General features: G+C 38.6%; 2 protein-coding genes across 2 annotated transcripts; one reads left to right on the top strand and one right to left on the bottom strand.

Annotated features, from left to right (window-relative positions):
- Nucleotides 1-355: 355 nt before the first annotated feature.
- On the bottom strand, nt 356-967 carry LOC143597571 (uncharacterized). Its single transcript, XM_077076049.1, has one exon. It carries the CDS (start codon nt 965-967, stop codon nt 356-358), a length of 612 nt encoding a protein of 203 aa, XP_076932164.1.
- A 7,384-nt stretch (nt 968-8,351) lies between these two features.
- LOC143597570 (uncharacterized) lies at nt 8,352-10,746 on the top strand. Its single transcript, XM_077076048.1, has 4 exons — nt 8,352-8,451; nt 9,235-9,510; nt 9,596-9,650; nt 10,025-10,746. Exons 1-4 carry the CDS (start codon nt 8,407-8,409, stop codon nt 10,042-10,044), a joined length of 396 nt encoding a protein of 131 aa, XP_076932163.1. The 5' UTR covers nt 8,352-8,406; the 3' UTR covers nt 10,045-10,746.
- The last annotated feature ends 10,468 nt before the right edge of the window (nt 10,747-21,214 follow it).

The following is a 21,214-nucleotide window of genomic DNA, read 5'->3' as shown; positions in this document are numbered from 1 at the left end:
CCGTCCGTTTAGTTCCCAACCTTGCCTTGATCCCATCTTTGATGGTTCTGTTGGCTCTCTCAACTTGACCATTGGCCTGCGGGTGAGCTACCGAAGTAAAAACCTGAGTGACTTGAAGTTCTTTCAGCCACGCTTGTAACCCACTGTCTGCGAACTGAGTCCCATTATCACTGACTAATTCTTGCGGAAGGCCAAAACAATAGATGATGAACTCCCACAGGAATTTCTTAACACTGGATGCAGTGATGGAATCGACGGGTTTAGCTTCTACCCACTTGGTAAAATAATTGATTGAAACAATCAAAAACTTGACACGTCCCCCTGCTTCTGGGAATGGTCCCATAATATCGATCGCTCATTTTTGGAACAGCCAAGCAGACGTCACCGGCCTCAACTCATTTTTTGGATGCTGGGTATTAGGGGCATGGCGCTGGCATGAATCACACTTTCTGATTTCTTGCACTGCATCCATGTGCATCCCTGGCCAATAGTACCCTGCATTCATAAGTTTGGCCACAACCATTCTTGGGCCTGCATGAAGAGCACAAATGCCTTCGTGAACTTCCCTTATCAAATAATTTGCGTCCTCGGCATCCACACATCTCAGGAGTGGGCCGAGGAAGGATCTTCGGTATAAAATACCATCTTGTACTTGGTAGTTTAAGGCTTTTTGTTTGATCTTCCGGGCCGCGGCTTTTTCTTTCCATAAAATTCCTGATGTGAGGTATGCTACGATCGGTGTCATCCATGATTTGATACCAGTTTGTATGACTAACACTTGATGTTGCGGGACATACGGTTGATCGAGGACTTCCACACGAATGTCTTTTGCAAAATGTTCAAAATTTGTTGAAGCTAACTTGCTAAGAGCATCCGCTAACTTGTTTTCACTTCTCTTGATGCGAATAACTTTGCAAGATGAAAATTGAAGGATCAAATCCTTTGCTTGTGATAAGTATGAAGCCATCATATCATTCTTTGCCTCGTATGTTCTGTTGATATGTCATGCGATCAGCATAGAATCCACCTGTGCTTCCAGATGTTTCACCCCAAGTTTCTTGGCTATCCACAGGGCTGCTAGGAAAGCTTCATACTCCACCTCATTGTTGGTACTTTTAAAGTCCAACTTTATGGCATAAGTAAGTTCATGGCCTTCGGAGTTAACCAATCTGAGGCCTGCGCCTGATCCTTCATTGCTTGAAGCTCCATCCGTGAACAGTGACCAAACCTGGTCTCGCTCAGGTGGAATCTGATTCTGCTGTTCGATTAGGCACTCTTCATCTTTATTCTGCGGGACTTCTGTAACAAATTCTGCTAGCACTTGGCCCTTGATCGCGGGATCTATACTCGATCGCATATTCTCCCAATTCTATGGCCCACTTTGCCAATCGTCCGGACAATTATGGCTTGCTCAGCACATTTTTCAACTTGTACCATGTTAACACATTGATGGTGTGGCCCAAGAAATGTCTCCGGTGGCGCCTGGTAGCATAGACCAGTGCCAGAACCAGCTTCTCAAGCATTGAATATATGGTTTCTGTTCCTATTAGCGTTCTACTAACATAATAGATAGGTGTTTGGACATTTTTTCTATCTGTCAGTAGGATGGCCCCAATGGCAATATCCGATGCTGATATGTATAACGTCAAGGGCTCTCCCGCATGCGGTGCTGTCAGGGTAGGTAATTCCATCAAACAATTCTTAACATCTAAGAATGCTTTTTCTGCTTCCGCTGTCCATCTGAAATGTGCTTTCTTAAGACAGTTCCTCAAGGTTGACACAAATGGGTGAGATTTGGCTGTGTGATTAGCCAGAAATCTGTTCAGAGCAACAAGTCTTCCATTAAGTGTTTGTACTTATTTTTAGGGAAGAAGGTGAAGTCTTCCATTAAGTGACAATTACAACTAATAATTTTTCTTCCTCCATCCCAAAGGAACACTTACTAGGATTAAACTTCATGTTAATCTTTCTTAGAGTCTCAAACGTTTCCTCTACGTCTCGTAACATCTGATCCTCGTCGACACTCTTTATAACCAGATCATCCATATACACTTCCAGATTTCGCCCAATCTGACCCTTAAAGGCCTCGTCCATCAAACTTTGATATGTAGCCACCGCGTTTTTCAATCCAAAGGGAATCATCTTGTAATAGAATGTGCCTTGGTCTGTGCGAAATGCATTTTTGTTCTCGTCACCTTCCGCCATGCGGATTTGGTGATACCCTTTGTAACTGTCGAGGAAGCATTTAAACTTGAACGGGGCTACTGCATCAACCTTGAGGTCAATCTTCGGTAATGGGTAACTGTCTTTTGGGCATGCTTTGTTTAGATCCTTGAAATCTATGCACATTCGCCATGTTCCGTTGCTCTTGGGAACAATGACCGGATTAGCAACCCAAGTCTGGTACTGAATTTCTCGGATGATTCCAGCATGTAAAAGATCTTAAAATTGTTCATTCATAGCTTTGGTTTAACTCAAAAATGATTTTTATTTTTTTATAATGATTTATAAACATATATATAATTTATTATAATTAATAAACAGGTTTCAAAAATAATATAGAAAAATTGTGCAGTGACCCTGTTAGTGCACGGTTTGGTGTCCGTAGCAATCGAATAAGTTATTGATAGTCTAGAATGTATATTTAATATAAAATGGCCCATTCGCTACGGATTGTATAGCGAATGAGGCCCATTCGTTAGTTAACTAGACTAGTTTGTTAAGGTATTACCATTCGTTATGGAAGCATAACGAATGGAGTCTTATTTGTTATGAAGTTATAACGAATTAGACTTAACGGAACGGAGGGCGCTAATGAAGAAACACGGAACCGAATCCCCTAAGGGCTCAGGTCTAATTAGTCCACAGGGTATGGGTCAAGTATAAACTGACTAACGATACGAGTTCAATCTCCTGAAGTCCAATCACATAAACCTGCAAAACAACCACCGTGAACTCGTTACGGAAAGGACAAGATGGGGGTCTTCCGGTAACCACCCTCCGGCGTGAGAGTAAGTACAATTTCTGGTGAAGATAAAGTACTTAATTATTGAGTGTAGATAATGGAGAGTGAATATCTTATCTCATGAAGATTTTGGAGTATTTATAGCCGAAGGATGTGGGAATATAATTGGCCCAGCTATCCCTTTCTAGAAGATGCACTTGCAACCACCTAAACACGTGTCCTCATGTAATAGGTTGAGCTATACGGCCCATGTGCATGGTTGTAACAACCTAGACACGTGTCCGTATATGATAGGACGGGATAATCCTGGCCATGTGCATGGTTGTAACAACCTGGCCAGGCGTCCTTCTTCTATTGGTTGAAGGGTCACGTGTTTATCAAGAAAGGATCTTGGTAAATCTTCTAGAAGAGAGTTGATTAAATACAGTTGTCGTATGATTTTGCCTTCTGGCCATCCTTGCGGGTGTAAACAGTACCCTGCGTATGATTTCTGAGGGCATTGAGATCCTCCCACACATAGTCTCTAGGATATAATGTTGTTCTTCCTTTGTCTTGAGTTATGCGGGTGATTTATATGTCCAGCGGGTGGCCTATGAGGGGATCCCCTCTGACCCGCGGGTGGTACTTAAGGGTATTTGGGTATTTTTGGTACCTTACCTCTATAGAAACATTTGAAAATGAAAAAACAAACATTCTTTTAATTGATGCTCTATAGAAACGAGTTACAGATAGGATCTAAACGGTTCTGGTAGAAATAAATTAACGAAAGTTTCAAGTTGCAAGATGACGGTTAGGTGACTTTGCATATGTGATTTAGTGCAACGGGTTTTCGGATTGGTTCACGGGAGTATGTTATCATCTTCTTTTCTTTTGAACTTCTTTCTTGTTTAGTTTCATGTGGTTAGTATTTGTGTATTTCCCTTTTCTAGTCTTGTAAATTGCATTTTGGGTAGTCCTCTTGGAGTATAGATCAAATTGTGGTTTTGTCTTGTCTCGTTTCTTATTTGCCTGCTTAATTTTAATAACATATTTACCGTTGAAATATGTGTATATAAATCAACCGACTTTAACCGATATTTATATATTTTGATCCAAACTACCTCAATCAATCATATCCGCTTGATTGTCACATGTTGTAATCTTCATTGGCTGTTAAATGTGGCGGCCTGCCGACGCTACCAAACCACTTTCTTAAAATATTTAATAATAGTAAAGATAAAGCAAAACATAAAACAAATGTGAGCATCAATTGCAAATAAGTCCATGGAAAGTTTTAGTCCGGTCCACACATTTGTACTCTTTTGCGCCGTTCTCAATTTTGTCCTAATTTATTAGATTTTAAATCTACCACAACACTTTGTATGACATGTTAGATACCATTTAAAGCGCATGTGTAGTTTTTATCATTTAACCTTTTTAATAAACTTACTAACAATTTAACACCTAACTAAATAAAGTATATGCCAATAAACAGAGTCCATATATAAAAGGAACTAAACATGATGTTTCTTTAAAATAAAGACATGAAAAAAACTAAATTAAAGATAATTAAAATTAAGCATTTATATAAACATAAACATAATTGAACTTTCGAAGGTGGTTGATGTTCGTTTAAGATAATCTAGAGAATTAAAGACAGAGTTCTTGTGTTGAACACCCCCTTTTGTAACAGTGTTTGTGAACACTACTGTATTATAAAGAAAGAAACTTTTGTTTGTTTGTTGTTTAAATGGAGTTATGTTAGACAACTAAAATGCATATGTCAAGTTGTACGTCAGTCATCAACTAGTTAGGAGACGTTTAGAGTTTAGACATTAATCAAACTTTAAAGTTTGAACAAAGGGCAAGTGCTCTTGATTTTATTTTCTTCAGAAAGGAAAGTGGATACATATAATATTGTGTGATCATGATTAATAGGTTGATAGTAACAGTAGTCATAAAACGAATATGCACACAAATATACCATTGGTGGACCACCGTTGACATGCATGGTAACCCTGCAATTTATTTAAGTATTTATCTTGTGCTAGATAAATAACGCATCCAGGCATATAATGTAAAAGTGTGTGTAAATTGTTAACGCCGACTGAAGCTAATCAGTTGCCGTATGAAATCAACTTATGATTATTTTTAATTCTTTACGTATATGTAATAAATATATATTATTATTTTTCAAATTAATTTTATTCAAGTGTTTATAATATAGAATAAGTAGGAAATTTCGTGGAAAAGACGAGGAAACAATGTGGGGTTTGATTTGTAAGACTTGCTTAAACTTTAAAGGATCGAATGATAGCGGGTAGGAAGGCAAACACCCACTCTTTGTTCATTGTTGGTGCGCATGTTATAAGATACTAGGTTCCTGTCTTCTCCATGTGCTCACTTTGTGGCATATTGAATGAATCTTGTTGCCTCTACAAATAAAATAAAATGTCATTTAGTGGCATACGTATTTAATGACATTTAGCTTTTATGCCACTAATTTAGGTTTTTAGTGGCACTTTGCGTATGCCATCTTTGCTTATAACAAATTTTAGTGGCACTTGGTTTTAGTGCCACTAATCTATGATATTAGTGGCACTTTGCGTATGCCACTAATTTTGGTTTTTAATGGCACATTGCGTATGCTATCTTTGCTTATAACACATTTTAGTGACACATAGTTTTAGTGCCACCAATTTACGATTCTAGTGGCACTTTGCTATGCCACTAAAAATCTAGTGCCACATGTTTTTAATGACATTTAGCGTTTGTGTCACTAAGTTAGGTTTTTAATGGCACTTAGTTTTAATGTCACTAATTTATTATTTCAGTGGCACTTTGCTATGCCACTGAAAATCTAGTGCCACAAGTTTTAATGACATTACCTAAAAATATTGGTTTTTTTATTTTTGTTTTATGACGCAATCTCTGTAAAATATACCTTAACGAGGTCTTTTTAAAATTAATTAATTAAAAAGGTGTTATTAATTATTGCTATATGATCCAGATACGTTCTAACAATTGATATATGGGTATTGGATCATCTCAAAAGTTTTTTACAACGAGAAGTGTGAGAAGTGAAGGTGTAACTCCATTATTCCATAATTTCACTTCATTTCTTATGTGTAGGTGCGTTGTGTAGGTGCATATGTTGTGTGTAGGTACGTATGTTTGTATATGTGTAAGTATGCTTGTATGTGTGTAGGTACATAGGTTTGAATGTGGCTCGGTACATTTATATGTTTGTAGGTAGGTTTGAATGTGTAATTAAGACATAAATACAACCAACGTACATATATGTATGTAACATCATATGAAAGGGAGTGAAATTAGGGCTTAATGAAGTTATACCTTCACTTCTCGCACTTCTCGTTATAATATCAGTTCTAGCAAGATCTATCCCCTATGTATATATGAATCAAACAAATATATTATAAAAAATCAAATAAAATATAAAGACATGTTTGAAAGGTCAAATAAGAGAAGTAATTGATATACAATTCTGTTTAGTTTATTTTGTTTGAGAAAAACAATCAAATAAAATATAAAATCAGGTAAAAAAACTCAATTTGACTTCATCATCGGCTGGTTTTGGACACTCTTCTCTAAACTCAATTTGACTTCATCATCGGCTGGTTTTGGTTACTCTTCTCTTTTCGACCATATGCTTTTGACATTACCCATTGTCGTGTTGGATATTTGGCCCGTTGACTAAATTTGACTTCTTACTCGACTTGTATTAAGCTTAATTGGGATCACTGTATTTTAAAAACTCAAATAATCAATACAATATATAATGCAGTCTCAAAGAATAGGTACAAACTAACTCTTAACAAACTCGTTACAATATATGCAATAAAAGACAGAAATGCCCCTGCACACACACTACACATAAATCTTTTTAATAACTAAGAATAAGGCCTTGTTGTTTGCCCGCTAACCTTTAATCGAACAAGTGGACGGTTCACAAACAGCTAACCAAACTAAATATTCGTTCATTATGAAATTGAACTTGTTCGTGAATGGTTCACGAACACAACTGAACATGGCCTTTGTACATGTTTGTTCATTTAGTTAATCGAACGAAACTCCTTTTTCATGTTTATTCATTTATTATACAAAAGAACGAACAAAAACGAACTTAGGTGTGTGCACGGTTCGGTTTAGGCGAAAAACATCAATTCGGTTTTTGATTATCTGAAAAATGTTCATTTCAGTTTTGCCATTTGAGCTTGAAATTTTTGGGCCGAAAGAAAATATTTGACCCAAAACAATGAATATTTGACCCAAAATAATAAATACTTAAAACTCTATAAATTCAGTTCAGTTCCCTTTTTTGTTTTTTATTACACGCATATAACCAAAACTGAACTGAACTGAACCAGTAAGTTTGGTTTTTTTACAGCATCATAAAACCAAACCGTCTGTTTGACTTTTTCGGTTTCGTACAATCAATGATGATAATAATAATAATAATAATAATAATAATAACGCCTTTGTTAATCCTTAATAATTCACACTCAATTTCTAATATTCAGTACGGTTTTAAAAATCATACTAACTAGTTTCATATATCTATTAAATAATAATATTGTTTAACAAAAAACCATTAAGTCTAATCATCAAAAAACCATTAAGTCTATCACCAAATAATAACAATGGCTCAGCACAAATTAAGTCTGCACAAATTAATCTCCGATGATGTGAGCGTCTTTGGCGATATTTCTCTGGTAACCGTCTCCACATCACCAAATCTCCGGTGACGGTAACGTCTCCACATCACCATATCTCCGGCGACGGTAACTTCTATACATCACCAAATCTCTAGAGACTTGAATACGAATTGAAATTAGTTTTAAGTGCTTAACTGAAATACGAGCTTAATTGTTTAACTGTTCTGAATTGTGATTATACAATTGAGCTTACTGAAATTAGGTTATTTGTTATGAATTGTGATTATGCAATTGAGCTTAATTCTTATGAATTGTGATTGAGATGTTAGTTGATTGAGCTTAATTGTTATGAATTGTGATTGAGATGTTAGTTGAAATTAGGTTAACTGTATGATTGAGATATTAGGTTATTGTTTAGCTCAATTATTGAATCATTTAATTGCTGTTTAGTTATTCTTAATTGACTGATCGTTGTAATCGATTATCGAATCAATCAGTTGCTGTTAGGTTCAATATGCTAGTGAATGATAAGGTGTTACATTTTATATAATATTTTGATACTCGAATGTAATGTTTTTGAAGCGAATACAATCTATTCTCATGTAATTGCTCGTTTACTTAGTGTCTCTCAAGGAATGATACAGTCAAGCAGGCTGTTTAGTAATTAATATGCTAGTAATGATGTTTGAATTATATGTTTTTAAATAGATAGTATGGGTAAACGCAAGAGGCTGTGTATAGTTTATAGCGACTTGGAAGAGACTGTTGAAGAAAATGTTGTAGATAATGAGCGATATGAAACATAAGGTGATGATACCAACAAAATTCAAGGTGATCAATCAGATTCCGAAGAATGTCGGTCTACAAATGGACAAGGTAACGATTTAACCTAATTTGACTGTGTAAATCTATGTACACTAGTGGTACACTTTATTTTGTTGTTGTAGATATATGTGTTTCTGTATGATGTTTTGTTTCATGTAGCATGTGTTACTTAGTTTAAAATTTTGATTAGAAATTAAACTTCAGGTTATTGAATTGGGTTTCGAGTATTTGACTCGTATCAGTATGAGCACATATATGCTCTAATTCATTATTCCAAAACTGCCCCTGTACATGTACCCCTAGTTATAATAACGTTTTTTAGTTGTAGTTTGGTGTTGATCGTTAACAAGTTATAATAACGTTTTTTAGTTGTAGTTAGATATTTGGTACCGATACCGAATCAGCCGAATTTCTTAGTTCGGTACCGATATCGAATTCTAATCATCCCAAAATTGTATTATATAATTGTAATCAAGAAAAAAGACAGAAAATAAGATAAAAATCTAAATAAATGGTACTGATTTTATTGAAATTTTTAAATCTAAATGGTACTGATTTCATTGCAACACAATGAAATCATAAAATTAATGAAATTAGAGTTGGCAAGCAATCCATTCAAGAACCGAATACATGAACCAACCATATGCAACAATAATAATAAATATAGAAAATTGACAAGAAAGAAAGTAACATTGATCAATTTACAAACATTTAAAAAACCATCAGTTTATTAATATTGCGTGTGCTTAGGTCTTTTTAAATTACTTACCTTTATTATTTTGTATTTAGGCTTCATTAAAAGCTATTGCAAGTGACTCTACAAGTAAATCCGGAGATCCATGTGATTTTTCAAATGATGACTACTCAAAAGTTAAAGGCCCGGAGAAAAGGGGATACGTTCGATTAGTTGGAAGGATGCCGACCGCAAAAAGTAAAGCTGATTCTTCAACAAATTCACATAAAGTTGATCGACTAATGAGTGTTGTCAATGTTATGTTGAACATTATTCAAGAACATATTCCCAATGCAAAATTGTCTTCGGTTTTTAGCGATATGAACATAGACGTACTCACATTTATAAACTATTGTTTATTATTTTTATTGTTACATATCTATATATTGACATTTTTTTCTCATTTATATGTTTTAGGTACCGAGTACAATTTCTTCGGTTAACCAAGTATCATCTTCACGAAATAATAATGGTAATTTGTTTCATGTGATTTGTTTGTAACTCGAGGTGCAAATCCTAACCGGTTAACATCGGTTACTTTCAATTGTAACTAATGATTAGGAACCGGTTAGGGATTTTCATATAGGAACCATTTAACTTAACCGGTTAACGAATATATATATAATAAAAATATTTGCCTCGTTAGCCGGCTCGAGCTCGACAATGAAACTTGAGCTCGTTTATAGAACGAGCTTATTTTTAGGCTCATGCTAGTTTAGCTTTTTCACAAGCGTTGAGATGGTTGATTTTAATAGGTTATTATCGATTTTAGATTAATAATTAAGTATGCTACACAAGTTTGTCGATATTATTTACATATTGAAAAGTTTTTATTTTTCTTATTAGGCACCTTGCATGAAGATTGAAGATGGCGAAAGAGGTTAACAAGTGTGATGAAGTTTTTAGTTTTATTTCGAATATTTGTTATTTTCCTTTTTATATGATTGATATTTGACTTGACTTGAGAGTTATTAGACATATAATATGCATATGGAATGCGATTGGTGTGTTTTTAGAATGCGATTGAACTTTTAGTTGTGGTAAAGATATTATAATTTCTATGTTTGACGGTTTTATTTTTATTTTATGTTGGTAGACGGATAAAAATGCCACTGAAAGTACAGAATGTTATTAATGGCATACGAAAAAAATGCCACTAAAAGTCAAAAAAAAATTTAGTGGCATACGGATAAAAATGCCACTAAAATTCCAAAATGTTTTTATGGCATACGGATAAAAATGCCACTGAAAGTCCAAAATGTTATTAATGACATATGGAAAAAAATGCCACTAAAAGTCCAAAAATATTTTAATGGCATATGGATAAAAATGCCACTGAAAGTCCAAAATGTTTTAATGGTATATGGAAAAAAGCCACTAAAAGTTCAAAATATTTTTAATGGCATACGAAAAAAAGTGCCACTAAAAGCCGAAAAGTTTGTGTGGCAGACGAGAAAAGTGCCACTAAAAGGCTTTAGTGGTAGCGCTTCTAGTGGCACTTTTTTTGTGTGTCACTCATTCCAACAAGGTTCTTTAGTGGCACTTCTTTGGTTTCTTGTGAAACTTTTTGTATGCCATTAAATGGCTTTTTATTTGTAGTGTGCTTTTAGTGTTAACATAATGTTGTCATCCTATTTTTATCAATTAGGATTAATTTAAAATTAAAGGGAAATACAAATATAAATCGATATGAGATAGAAAATGTCTCATATACCTTCACTGAATCATCTTTTGAGGCCTTGTGTGTCTACTTATGTTGCTAGAGAGCCAACCAGTCTGTTCTGCTTATGATTAAGGTTGTTGGTTTCGTCCTGCCATGATTTCATCACAATGTGTAACCGATGATGCGTTCGATGTACACGCACATTTAAGAACATGCACCTTCCTATCCGCTAAGGTCGTTTCTAATAAAGTCTGAACTAACCAATGCCCAAGCATTTAAACTCAGTAATACCAATCATAAAATACTTGGTCCGTAACATTCTCCCACCAATCTCGGACGGATTATATTTCAGGGCGGTACGTTAAAGATTTTTCTCATTGCTCGTAGACAGTATTAGAGTGACAAATAAATACATTTATTTCATTTCAAATAATCATGAGTACACATTTTCGGAAATAGAAATAACATAACATAAACAACAATTACATTGTTTATTAAAGTAACCTAAAGGCAGTTTAATGTCTTCAATCTTAATAATATCATCAAACGTTCATACTTGTAGCATATATATAGAATAAAGGTCAACTAAAATAGTTAGTGAATTTTCCACAAGTCGTTATAATATAGTATATGACGCAAATTTGATGTGCGAAAATATATATATAAATAAAACACAAGTCGCAACTAAGCTTTAAAAACCAAACAATCTATCCTAGTTCACACAAACAGCAAGTGTGTAACACCCCGACCAAAGGCGGATTATACATCGGGGCGCCACATATTGCTTCATTACTCGCGACACTATTGGTGTCAATATTTATTAATACACATTTTATCGCGCACGCGCAGCGGGGAAAATATAGAACATAAATCAAACATAAATCAATATATTTTAAATTATAACATTCAAACAACATTAACTTGTCTTGATACATTTTAATCTAGGTCCAAAAGTAAAAACGTCCTATGTGTCCACAAGCTCCAAAACAGCTACTGCAAACCTGAACATGTGTTAAAATAAACGTCAAACACTTGCGTGTTGGTGAGAAATCAAGTTTAGTACAATACATAGATAACAATAAATCTGCGCGCAACATGTGTATGTCTGGTTTTCAACAAGGGTGTAATCTGATCGGGACCAACTCTAAGAGACAAGACTGCCAGTGCTCACAATTGAGCTCACAAACAAGACTAACTGTGCATGTGTAAACAAAAGAGAAAATCATAAACGATAGTTCTCCCGTGTTCATCTAATGGTACCATGAAAACTGCGGAATAGACCGTCAATACGGTTAATGATCCACACATACAAATAAACAGCCAAGTCTACGTCCTCAACACATGGGATACTGCGCGACTAAAGTTCATAAACAGTTTAAGACTCAAGTTTTGTATGAACACATGAACATCCCAAAGCATTTAAAATAAAAAGGGATTAGATACGAGATAACTCACTTGATAAACGATGCGGTGTAAGATAAAGCAAGAACCAACTTTAAACAAGCACAAGTTAACCTATAAATAAGATTATTGTTTTAATGATCTGTTTTAAGTCTTGATAATAAGTTAGCATAATTAATAAGTAAATTATTATATATTACCGGAAAAGCAGGGCAGAACAGGGAGGAAGACGGAGGCAGAGAGGAAGACGGCAGAGAGAGCAAGGAGCAAGAGAACAGGAGAGATTAAGTGTTTTGTGTGTGTAGTGTTAGGAAAAATAATGTTATTATTTATAGAGAAACCCTAGGGAACACAATCCCTAGGAAAAGGGGAAAAGATCTCAAAAAGCAAAAGATTCCAAAAGCAAAAGATATCAAAAGATATGGCAGCTGCAGGGGCAAGATAAAGCTGACAGCGAACAGTAAAAGGCATGGGCAGGTCAGATAAAGGTACTGGTCAAGCATGGCAAAAGCAGATCTCAAAAGATAATGTCAGTCACTTTATCTGTCAACCAATGGGGTTGGTGCGCATGCTGCGCCGAAAGTAACTATTCAGACATTAGATGGGTCAGGTCAACGGCTCAAAAGATAAGACAACACAAAAGCAAACGGCTAGATTTAAACAGAAGATACAAAGGTTAAGCGCGGGAAGGCTGAGTGCGCGAGCGCGAAGGCTGGCACAACAATTCTTAGCGCACTGCGGGAAGAATCACATCCTTAGCGTGCTGTGTGAACTAGAATTCTAAGCGCATCGCGGGAAGAACATACATTCTTAGCGCATCGCGGGAAGAACATGCATTCTTAGCGCGCTGCGAGAAGAGTTCTCTTCACGCATCGCAGGAACAAGATGTCTTCACGCAGGCTTCCATGTAAGGAGTCTGGCGCGTGGAGCTGCAGACATCCTTAGGCGGGAAGAACCAAAGGACAAGCAAAGAGTTGAGGGAAACAAGGCTTAAAGGTGGGACGGCGACAAGAGGGAAAAGAAGGCGGAAAGAGAGAAGGGGGATGGGACGGCGGAAAGAAAGAGAGAGAGAGGCGGGAAGGAAAATATATACATATTATTTAAAAGTAAAATATAAGTATAAATATTAAATAATAAAAGAGAGATCGGGTCAGAGAAACGGGTACCTGGGTCGGGTCGGATCGGGGCAGATGTCACAGTCTCCCCTACTTTAAGAAATTTCGTCCCGAAATTTCTCGAAGTAGGTTGCGCAGAGAACAGGTGCGGGTACTTGATCTTCATTTGATCTTCCCTTTCCCATGTAAACTCGGCTCCGCGCTTGGACTCCCAGCGAACTTTAACAATAGGGATACGACTGCGCTTGGTTTGCTTAACCTCGCGATCCATAATCTCAACAGGCTTCTCAACGAAATGCATAGTTTCATCAACTTGAACTTCATCAAGTGGAATGTGAAGGTTCTCGTCAGCTAAACACTTCTTGAGATTGGATACATGGAACGTTGGATGCACATTACTGAGCGCGGGCGGCAGGTCAAGTCTGTAGGCAACTTTTCCCACACGCGCGAGAATCTTGAATGGACCAACATAACGAGGAGCAAGCTTACCTTTCTTCCCAAAGCGGACAACACCTTTCCAGGGCGACACTTTGAGGAGAACAAGATCACCAACTTGAAATTCGAGAGGCTTTCGTCTACGATCTGCGTAACTCTTCTGTCGGCTTCTGGCAGTCAGCAGATGATCACGGATCTTGGCGATTTTATCGGTTGTCTCTTGAACAAGTTCGGGTCCTGTGATTTGAGCTTCACCCACTTCGCTCCAACAAATCGGGGAGCGGCACTTACGACCGTAAAGTGCTTCAAATGGGGCCATACCAATACTGGAATGATAGCTGTTATTATAAGAGAACTCAATCAAAGGCAGGTGCGAATCCCAATTACCTCCAAAATCAAGAACACAAGATCGGAGCATATCCTCAAGAGTTTGGATAGTTCGCTCAGACTGACCGTCAGTCTGAGGATGATATGCCGTACTCATGTCCAAGCGAGTTCCTAGAGCAGATTGGAGAGATTTCCAAAAGCGAGATATAAAACGGCCATCGCGATCGGATATGATGCTCAAAGGAGTACCATGGCGGCAGACAATTTCCTTGACATAAAGCTGCGCGAGATGCTCAACACGGTAGTTTTCACGAATGGGCAGAAAGTGAGCAGATTTAGTCAATCGATCCACTATTACCCAGATGCTATCATGTTTGCTTGCTGTCAAAGGTAACTTGGTAATAAAGTCCATCGCTACACATTCCCATTTCCACGTAGGAATTTCAGGTTGTTCGAGCAAACCAGATGGGCGTTGGTGTTCAGCTTTCACTTTAGAACAAGTCAGGCACTTAGCTACGAACACAGCAATATCCTTTTTCATACCGGGCCACCAATAAGTTATGCGCAAATCCTTGTACATCTTATCAGCGCCGGGATGAATAGAATACCGAGATTTGTGCGCTTCACTCAGGATATCAGCGCGAAGATTCTCATCAAAGGGAATCCAGATGCGATTAAGATAACAGAGAATTCCACTCAGATTAGGGACAAAGAGTGCTTCCGCGCCACACGCTAACTCGGCGCGAAGGTTACCATTACTGATGGATGCGCGCTGCGCGTCACGAATACGCGATTCAAGGTTGCTTTGAATCGGCGCGAAGTGAAGCTGGGTGCGCGGCAATATACAGTTAAGCTGGCAGGGTTTTCGGCTGAGCGCATCGGCTACCACATTAGCCTTACCAGGATGATACCGGATCTCACAATCGTAATCGCTGATGAGTTCGCTCCATCGGCGTTGTCTCATGTTAAGTTCCTTTTGATCAAAGATATGCTGAAGGCTTTTATGGTCAGTGTAGAGGATACACTTAGTACCATAAAGGTAGTGTCTCCAGATCTTCAAGGCAAAAACAACTGCACCAAGTTCGAGGTCGTGAGTTGTATAATTCTTTTCATGAATTTTGAGTTGCCTTGATGCGTAAGCGATAACCTTGCCTCGTTGCATAAGAACACAACCGAGACCTTGGTTGGAGGCATCGCAATACACGACAAAATCATCATTACCCTCAGGTAGCGCAAGAACAGGAGCTTTACACAACAAACGCTTGAGCGTCAGAAAGGCTTCTTCTTGTTTCGAGCCCCAAATATACGGTTTACCTTTGTGCGTCAGAGCTGTTAAAGGCAAAGCGATCTTCGAGAAGTTCGAAATAAAGCGCCGGTAATAACCAGCTAAGCCTAGAAAGGAACGGATCTCAGAAGGAGAGGATGGCGTAATCCAGTTCTTGATTGCTTCAATCTTGGATGGGTCGACATGAATACCCATCTTGTTTACAACATGACCAAGAAACTGTACTTCATCAGACCAGAATTCACACTTGGAAAGCTTAGCATAGAGCTGCTCGGTTCGAAGCTTCTGCAACACCAACCGAAGATGTTGCTCATGCTCGGCCTTGGTCTTAGAATACACCAGAACATCATCGATAAACACGATCACGAATTTATCCAAGAAAGGCCTACACACCCGATTCATTAGATCCATGAAAACGGCGGGTGCGTTGGTTAGACCGAAGGACATGACCAAGAATTCAAAATGGCCATAACGAGTTCGAAAAGCAGTCTTCGGAACATCTTCATCGCGGATGCGCAACTGGTGATAGCCAGAGCGGAGATCAATCTTCGAGAAACAGGAGGCACCTTGGAGTTGATCAAAGAGGTCGTCAATACGCGGTAAGGGATACCGGTTTTTAATGGTTAGTTTGTTCAACTCGCGGTAATCAATACACATGCGAAACGATCCATCTTTCTTTTTAACGAACAACACCGGAGCACCCCAGGGCGAAGAGCTAGGGCGAATGAATCCTTTAGCAGTCAACTCTTGAAGTTGGCTTGCCAATTCTTGCATCTCAGCGGGCGCAAGACGGTAAGGAGATTTAGCCACGGGGGAAGCGCCAGGGACAAGATCAATACGAAACTCGACTTCACGAGCGGGAGGGATACCAGGAAGATCATCAGGAAAAACTTCAGGAAAATCACGCACAACAGGGATATCGCGAAGCTTCTCCTCTTCAGCAGGTTTAACCACATGGGCTAGAAATGCAATACACTTCTTCCGCATGAGTCTTTGGGCTTCGGCGCAAGACATAAGTTTAAGACCACTGGAGGGTTTTTCGCCGTAAATGTAAAGATCACCATTTTCTCGAGGTAGGCGAATCAATTTCTTGGCGCAAATAACTTCGGCGCAATTATGCGAGAGCCAGTCCATACCAATAATAACATCAAAGCTTCCAAGAGGCATAGGGATGAGGTCAATCAGAAAATCGTTTTCGTTAAGATTAAGCGTACAATCTTTAATCACTGAGTTAATTAAAATAATTTCACCATTAGCCAATTCAACTGAAAAATCTTCTTTTAAATCGTTGCGCGGTCGCGCAAGCTTCTGCTCGAAGGCGCGAGAGATAAAGCTTCGATCGGCGCCAGTATCAAAAAGTACAGAAGCATAAAATCCGTTAAGTAAAAATGTACCATTAACTACGTCATTATTCGCTTGCGCTTGGTGCGCGGTTATGTTAAAAGCTCGTCCACGCGTTACTTGGTTTGAAATCTGGTTCACCGGATTCGCTTGCGTAATCTGAACTTGTAGTCTTGGGCACGCGTTCCGGAAATGACTGGGATCACCGCAGTTAAAGCACGATCTGGGTCGTGGGTTTTGGTAGATTGATTGAGGGTTTTGCGGGTAGACTGGTGGTGTTGGCGCAATTGGATTGGCGGGAAGGACTCTACAGTTTTCAGCAGTGTGACCAGTACGGCCACATCGGTTAAAAAGTCGACACGGGGTTTGGGTTGGGTGGTGAAATCTACAGGTTGGGCAAAAGGGATGGTTTCCTGTGTAAGGTTTCTTAGGAGGCGGGGCAGGGAGTGCTGGATTGGTTAGGGCATAGTTGTGAACTACAGGGGGAGTTGGGTAAGCTGACAGAGGGTTAGGCGCGTAAACTGGGGGTTGGTATGCGGGTTGCTGGACAATGGGCGGGTTGGTAAGCGCATAGGCCTTGCGCCTGCGCTTGAGGTTGTTTCGGTTTGAGGGTTCAGGTTTGGTTTCTGCGGGTTCAGGGGCAGTTTTGGGTTTGGTCTTCTCAGTTCCCCGCAGGAACAGGGTTCCTGCTCTGACATGGTTGTCGCTGAGCACAGCGGCCAACTCGATGGCGTCAGAGAGGGTAACTGGGTTTCTGGCCCATACAGAATCTTGAATTTCCATGGGGAGACCCCCAAGGAATTTCTCGATTGCTCGGCGTGAAGGGGTAACAAGGTGAGGGACCAGTAAGCTTAGCTCGTGGAAGCGCGTCGCGTACTCGCGCGCTTCACCGCTGTATTGCTTCAAGTTCCAGAATTCTTCCTCCAGGCGCTTAATTTCGTTGGGAGGGCAGAATTCTCGCGTAAGAATTTCCTTGAATTCCTCCCATGTCATGCTAGAAGCAGCTTCTGCGCCACGCGCATGGGCTACTCCATTCCACCATGTAAGCGCTCTGGATTCCAGGACACTGGAAGCATATAGGGTTCGTCTTTCTGAGGGGCATTGGGTGTGAAGGAAAGTGTTTTCAATCTTCTCAAGCCATTGGAGCATCACGGTGGCTCCTTCAAGACCTGTGAACTTCGGAGGGTTACCCCGCATTAAATGTCTTAATGTTATAACTCGAGGTGTTGGTATTGTTTTGGCTCAAAGCTTGGGCTATTGCGGCGGCCATTTCCTGGGAACGTTGCTGTCTACGCATGCGCGAGGCTTCTCTTCTCTGAAATCGGCGAGATAGCGGAGGCATTCTATAAAAGTTTTAATTTTAGTTAATATCTTGGTTTTATCGCAAAGTATAACTTTATAAAGCTTGGTTTCACGGAGTTAGATGCTATCAAAAGTTAAAGTAAAATAAATGACCCAAAATGCAGACTTAATAAAGGTAACAAATTCGAATCAGAAATCGACAATTCATGTATCACCATGACTTCCGAATTCCCAAATTAAAATATACGAGTAAACGAGTATTGGAGATTGACGATTCATGTATCACCATGACTTTCCAATCTTCAATATAAAATATACAAGAAAATGAGTATTGGAGGTTGACAATTCATGTATCACCATGACTTTTCAAGTCTCCAACCTCAGAACATAATCGTAAATGGAAATTGAAAATCAACTATTCATGTATCACCATGACTTTTCGGGTTTTCAAATCCCACAAACGAATATGTAAGTAAAATCAATAAAAATCGAAATTCAACCAAAATCGAAATATCGCGAAATAAAACATAAAATCATATACTGCGCAAGTGCGAGCATATTCATAAATAACGAGTAATTAACAATAAGCGCGCAAACATGAGATTTCTCTCAGGCGCGAGAAGGGACTCTTAGGTATTCTAGGCCGTTACGTCTAACCACCTATCCTAAAGTCAACGAGCTCTGATACCAATCTGTAACACCCCGACCAAAGGCGGATTATACATCGGGGCGCCACATATTGCTTCATTACTCGCGACACTATTGGTGTCAATATTTATTAATACACATTTTATCGCGCACGCGCAGCGGGGAAAATATAGAACATAAATCAAACATAAATCAATATATTTTAAATTATAACATTCAAACAACATTAACTTGTCTTGATACATTTTAATCTAGGTCCAAAAGTAAAAACGTCCTATGTGTCCACAAGCTCCAAAACAGCTACTGCAAACCTGAACATGTGTTAAAATAAACGTCAAACACTTGCGTGTTGGTGAGAAATCAAGTTTAGTACAATACATAGATAACAATAAATCTGCGCGCAACATGTGTATGTCTGGTTTTCAACAAGGGTGTAATCTGATCGGGACCAACTCTAAGAGACAAGACTGCCAGTGCTCACAATTGAGCTCACAAACAAGACTAACTGTGCATGTGTAAACAAAAGAGAAAATCATAAACGATAGTTCTCCCGTGTTCATCTAATGGTACCATGAAAACTGCGGAATAGACCGTCAATACGGTTAATGATCCACACATACAAATAAACAGCCAAGTCTACGTCCTCAACACATGGGATACTGCGCGACTAAAGTTCATAAACAGTTTAAGACTCAAGTTTTGTATGAACAACATGAACATCCCAAAGCATTTAAAATAAAAAGGGATTAGATACGAGATAACTCACTTGATAAACGATGCGGTGTAAGATAAAGCAAGAACCAACTTTAAACAAGCACAAGTTAACCTATAAATAAGATTATTGTTTTAATGATCTGTTTTAAGTCTTGATAATAAGTTAGCATAATTAATAAGTAAATTATTATATATTACCGGAAAAGCAGGGCAGAACAGGGAGGAAGACGGAGGCAGAGAGGAAGACGGCAGAGAGAGCAAGGAGCAAGAGAACAGGAGAGATTAAGTGTTTTGTGTGTGTAGTGTTAGGAAAAATAATGTTATTATTTATAGAGAAACCCTAGGGAACACAATCCCTAGGAAAAGGGGAAAAGATCTCAAAAAGCAAAAGATTCCAAAAGCAAAAGATATCAAAAGATATGGCAGCTGCAGGGGCAAGATAAAGCTGACAGCGAACAGTAAAAGGCATGGGCAGGTCAGATAAAGGTACTGGTCAAGCATGGCAAAAGCAGATCTCAAAAGATAATGTCAGTCACTTTATCTGTCAACCAATGGGGTTGGTGCGCATGCTGCGCCGAAAGTAACTATTCAGACATTAGATGGGTCAGGTCAACGGCTCAAAAGATAAGACAACACAAAGCAAACGGCTAGATTTAAACAGAAGATACAAAGGTTAAGCGCGGGAAGGCTGAGTGCGCGAGCGCGAAGGCTGGCACAACAATTCTTAGCGCACTGCGGGAAGAATCACATCCTTAGCGTGCTGTGTGAACTAGAATTCTAAGCGCATCGCGGGAAGAACATACATTCTTAGCGCATCGCGGGAAGAACATGCATTCTTAGCGCGCTGCGAGAAGAGTTCTCTTCACGCATCGCAGGAACAAGATGTCTTCACGCAGGCTTCCATGTAAGGAGTCTGGCGCGTGGAGCTGCAGACATCCTTAGGCGGGAAGAACCAAAGGACAAGCAAAGAGTTGAGGGAAACAAGGCTTAAGGGTGGGACGGCGACAAGAGGGAAAAGAAGGCGGAAAGAGAGAAGGGGGATGGGACGGCGGAAAGAAAGAGAGAGAGAGGCGGGAAGGAAAATATATACATATTATTTAAAAGTAAAATATAAGTATAAATATTAAATAATAAAAGAGAGATCGGGTCAGAGAAACGGGTACCTGGGTCGGGTCGGATCGGGGCAGATGTCACAAAGTGTACCGGTCGCGTATAGCACAGATGACGAAAGTCCGGATATCGAACTCGAAGACACGTGAAAACGTTTATAATCACTAAACTCTAACCAAGACTCACCAAAATATTTAATTAATTTATTTTAGAATTTATTTTAACTACTTAACTTAATTAAATGAAAACTTTTGACAAAACTTTGAAAACTTTGGTTTAAATTCAATGTATAAAGACGTCTACCTAGGAATGAATCATGTTGACAGAAATAACAAGATAACGGATTGGAAATATTCATGACACCGGTTATAAAAGATGACACAACTAAAACTTGTTTAAGAAAGTCAAATTACCTCTCAGTCTCTCTAACAAACTCCAACTTATTTTAATTGATTTTAAAGAATAAACCGGAAAAACAATTATTAACGTGTTCAAATGACGACTCTCCTCTCGGTCTCATCGACACACTATCCTAATGGAGACAAATACTATGTCACCAAGGATCAAGGAACAATTTAACTTAACCCAAATTAAACCAACTAATTGCACATAAACACTCAAACTCGACAAGACAAAAACCCGCTCTCACGCGGTCTTAATTCTAACAAGTAAAAGCAACGAGACAATATTACTTC

Source organism: Bidens hawaiensis, unplaced genomic scaffold, assembly GCF_021521415.1.
Source record: "Bidens hawaiensis isolate Kalapana, Puna unplaced genomic scaffold, B.hawaiensis_p1.1 tig00048531_1, whole genome shotgun sequence".
Classification (NCBI taxonomy): Eukaryota; Viridiplantae; Streptophyta; class Magnoliopsida; order Asterales; family Asteraceae; genus Bidens; species Bidens hawaiensis.
Note: the sequence above shows the minus strand (reverse complement) of the source record. Positions and strands in the feature narration are given on the sequence as shown.

Bases quoted from the DNA above. Each gene is read 5' to 3' on its own strand.
- LOC143597571 (XM_077076049.1), bottom strand. From the start codon at position 967: ATGGCTTCATACTTATCACAAGCAAAGGATTTGATCCTTCAATTTTCA.
- LOC143597570 (XM_077076048.1), top strand. From the start codon at position 8,407: ATGAGCGATATGAAACATAAGGTGATGATACCAACAAAATTCAAG. The intron at 8,452-9,234 runs GTGATCAATCAG...TTTTGTATTTAG, and splicing joins TGATACCAACAAAATTCAAG to GCTTCATTAAAAGCTATTGC. The intron at 9,651-10,024 runs GTAATTTGTTTC...TTTTCTTATTAG, and splicing joins ATCTTCACGAAATAATAATG to GCACCTTGCATGAAGATTGA.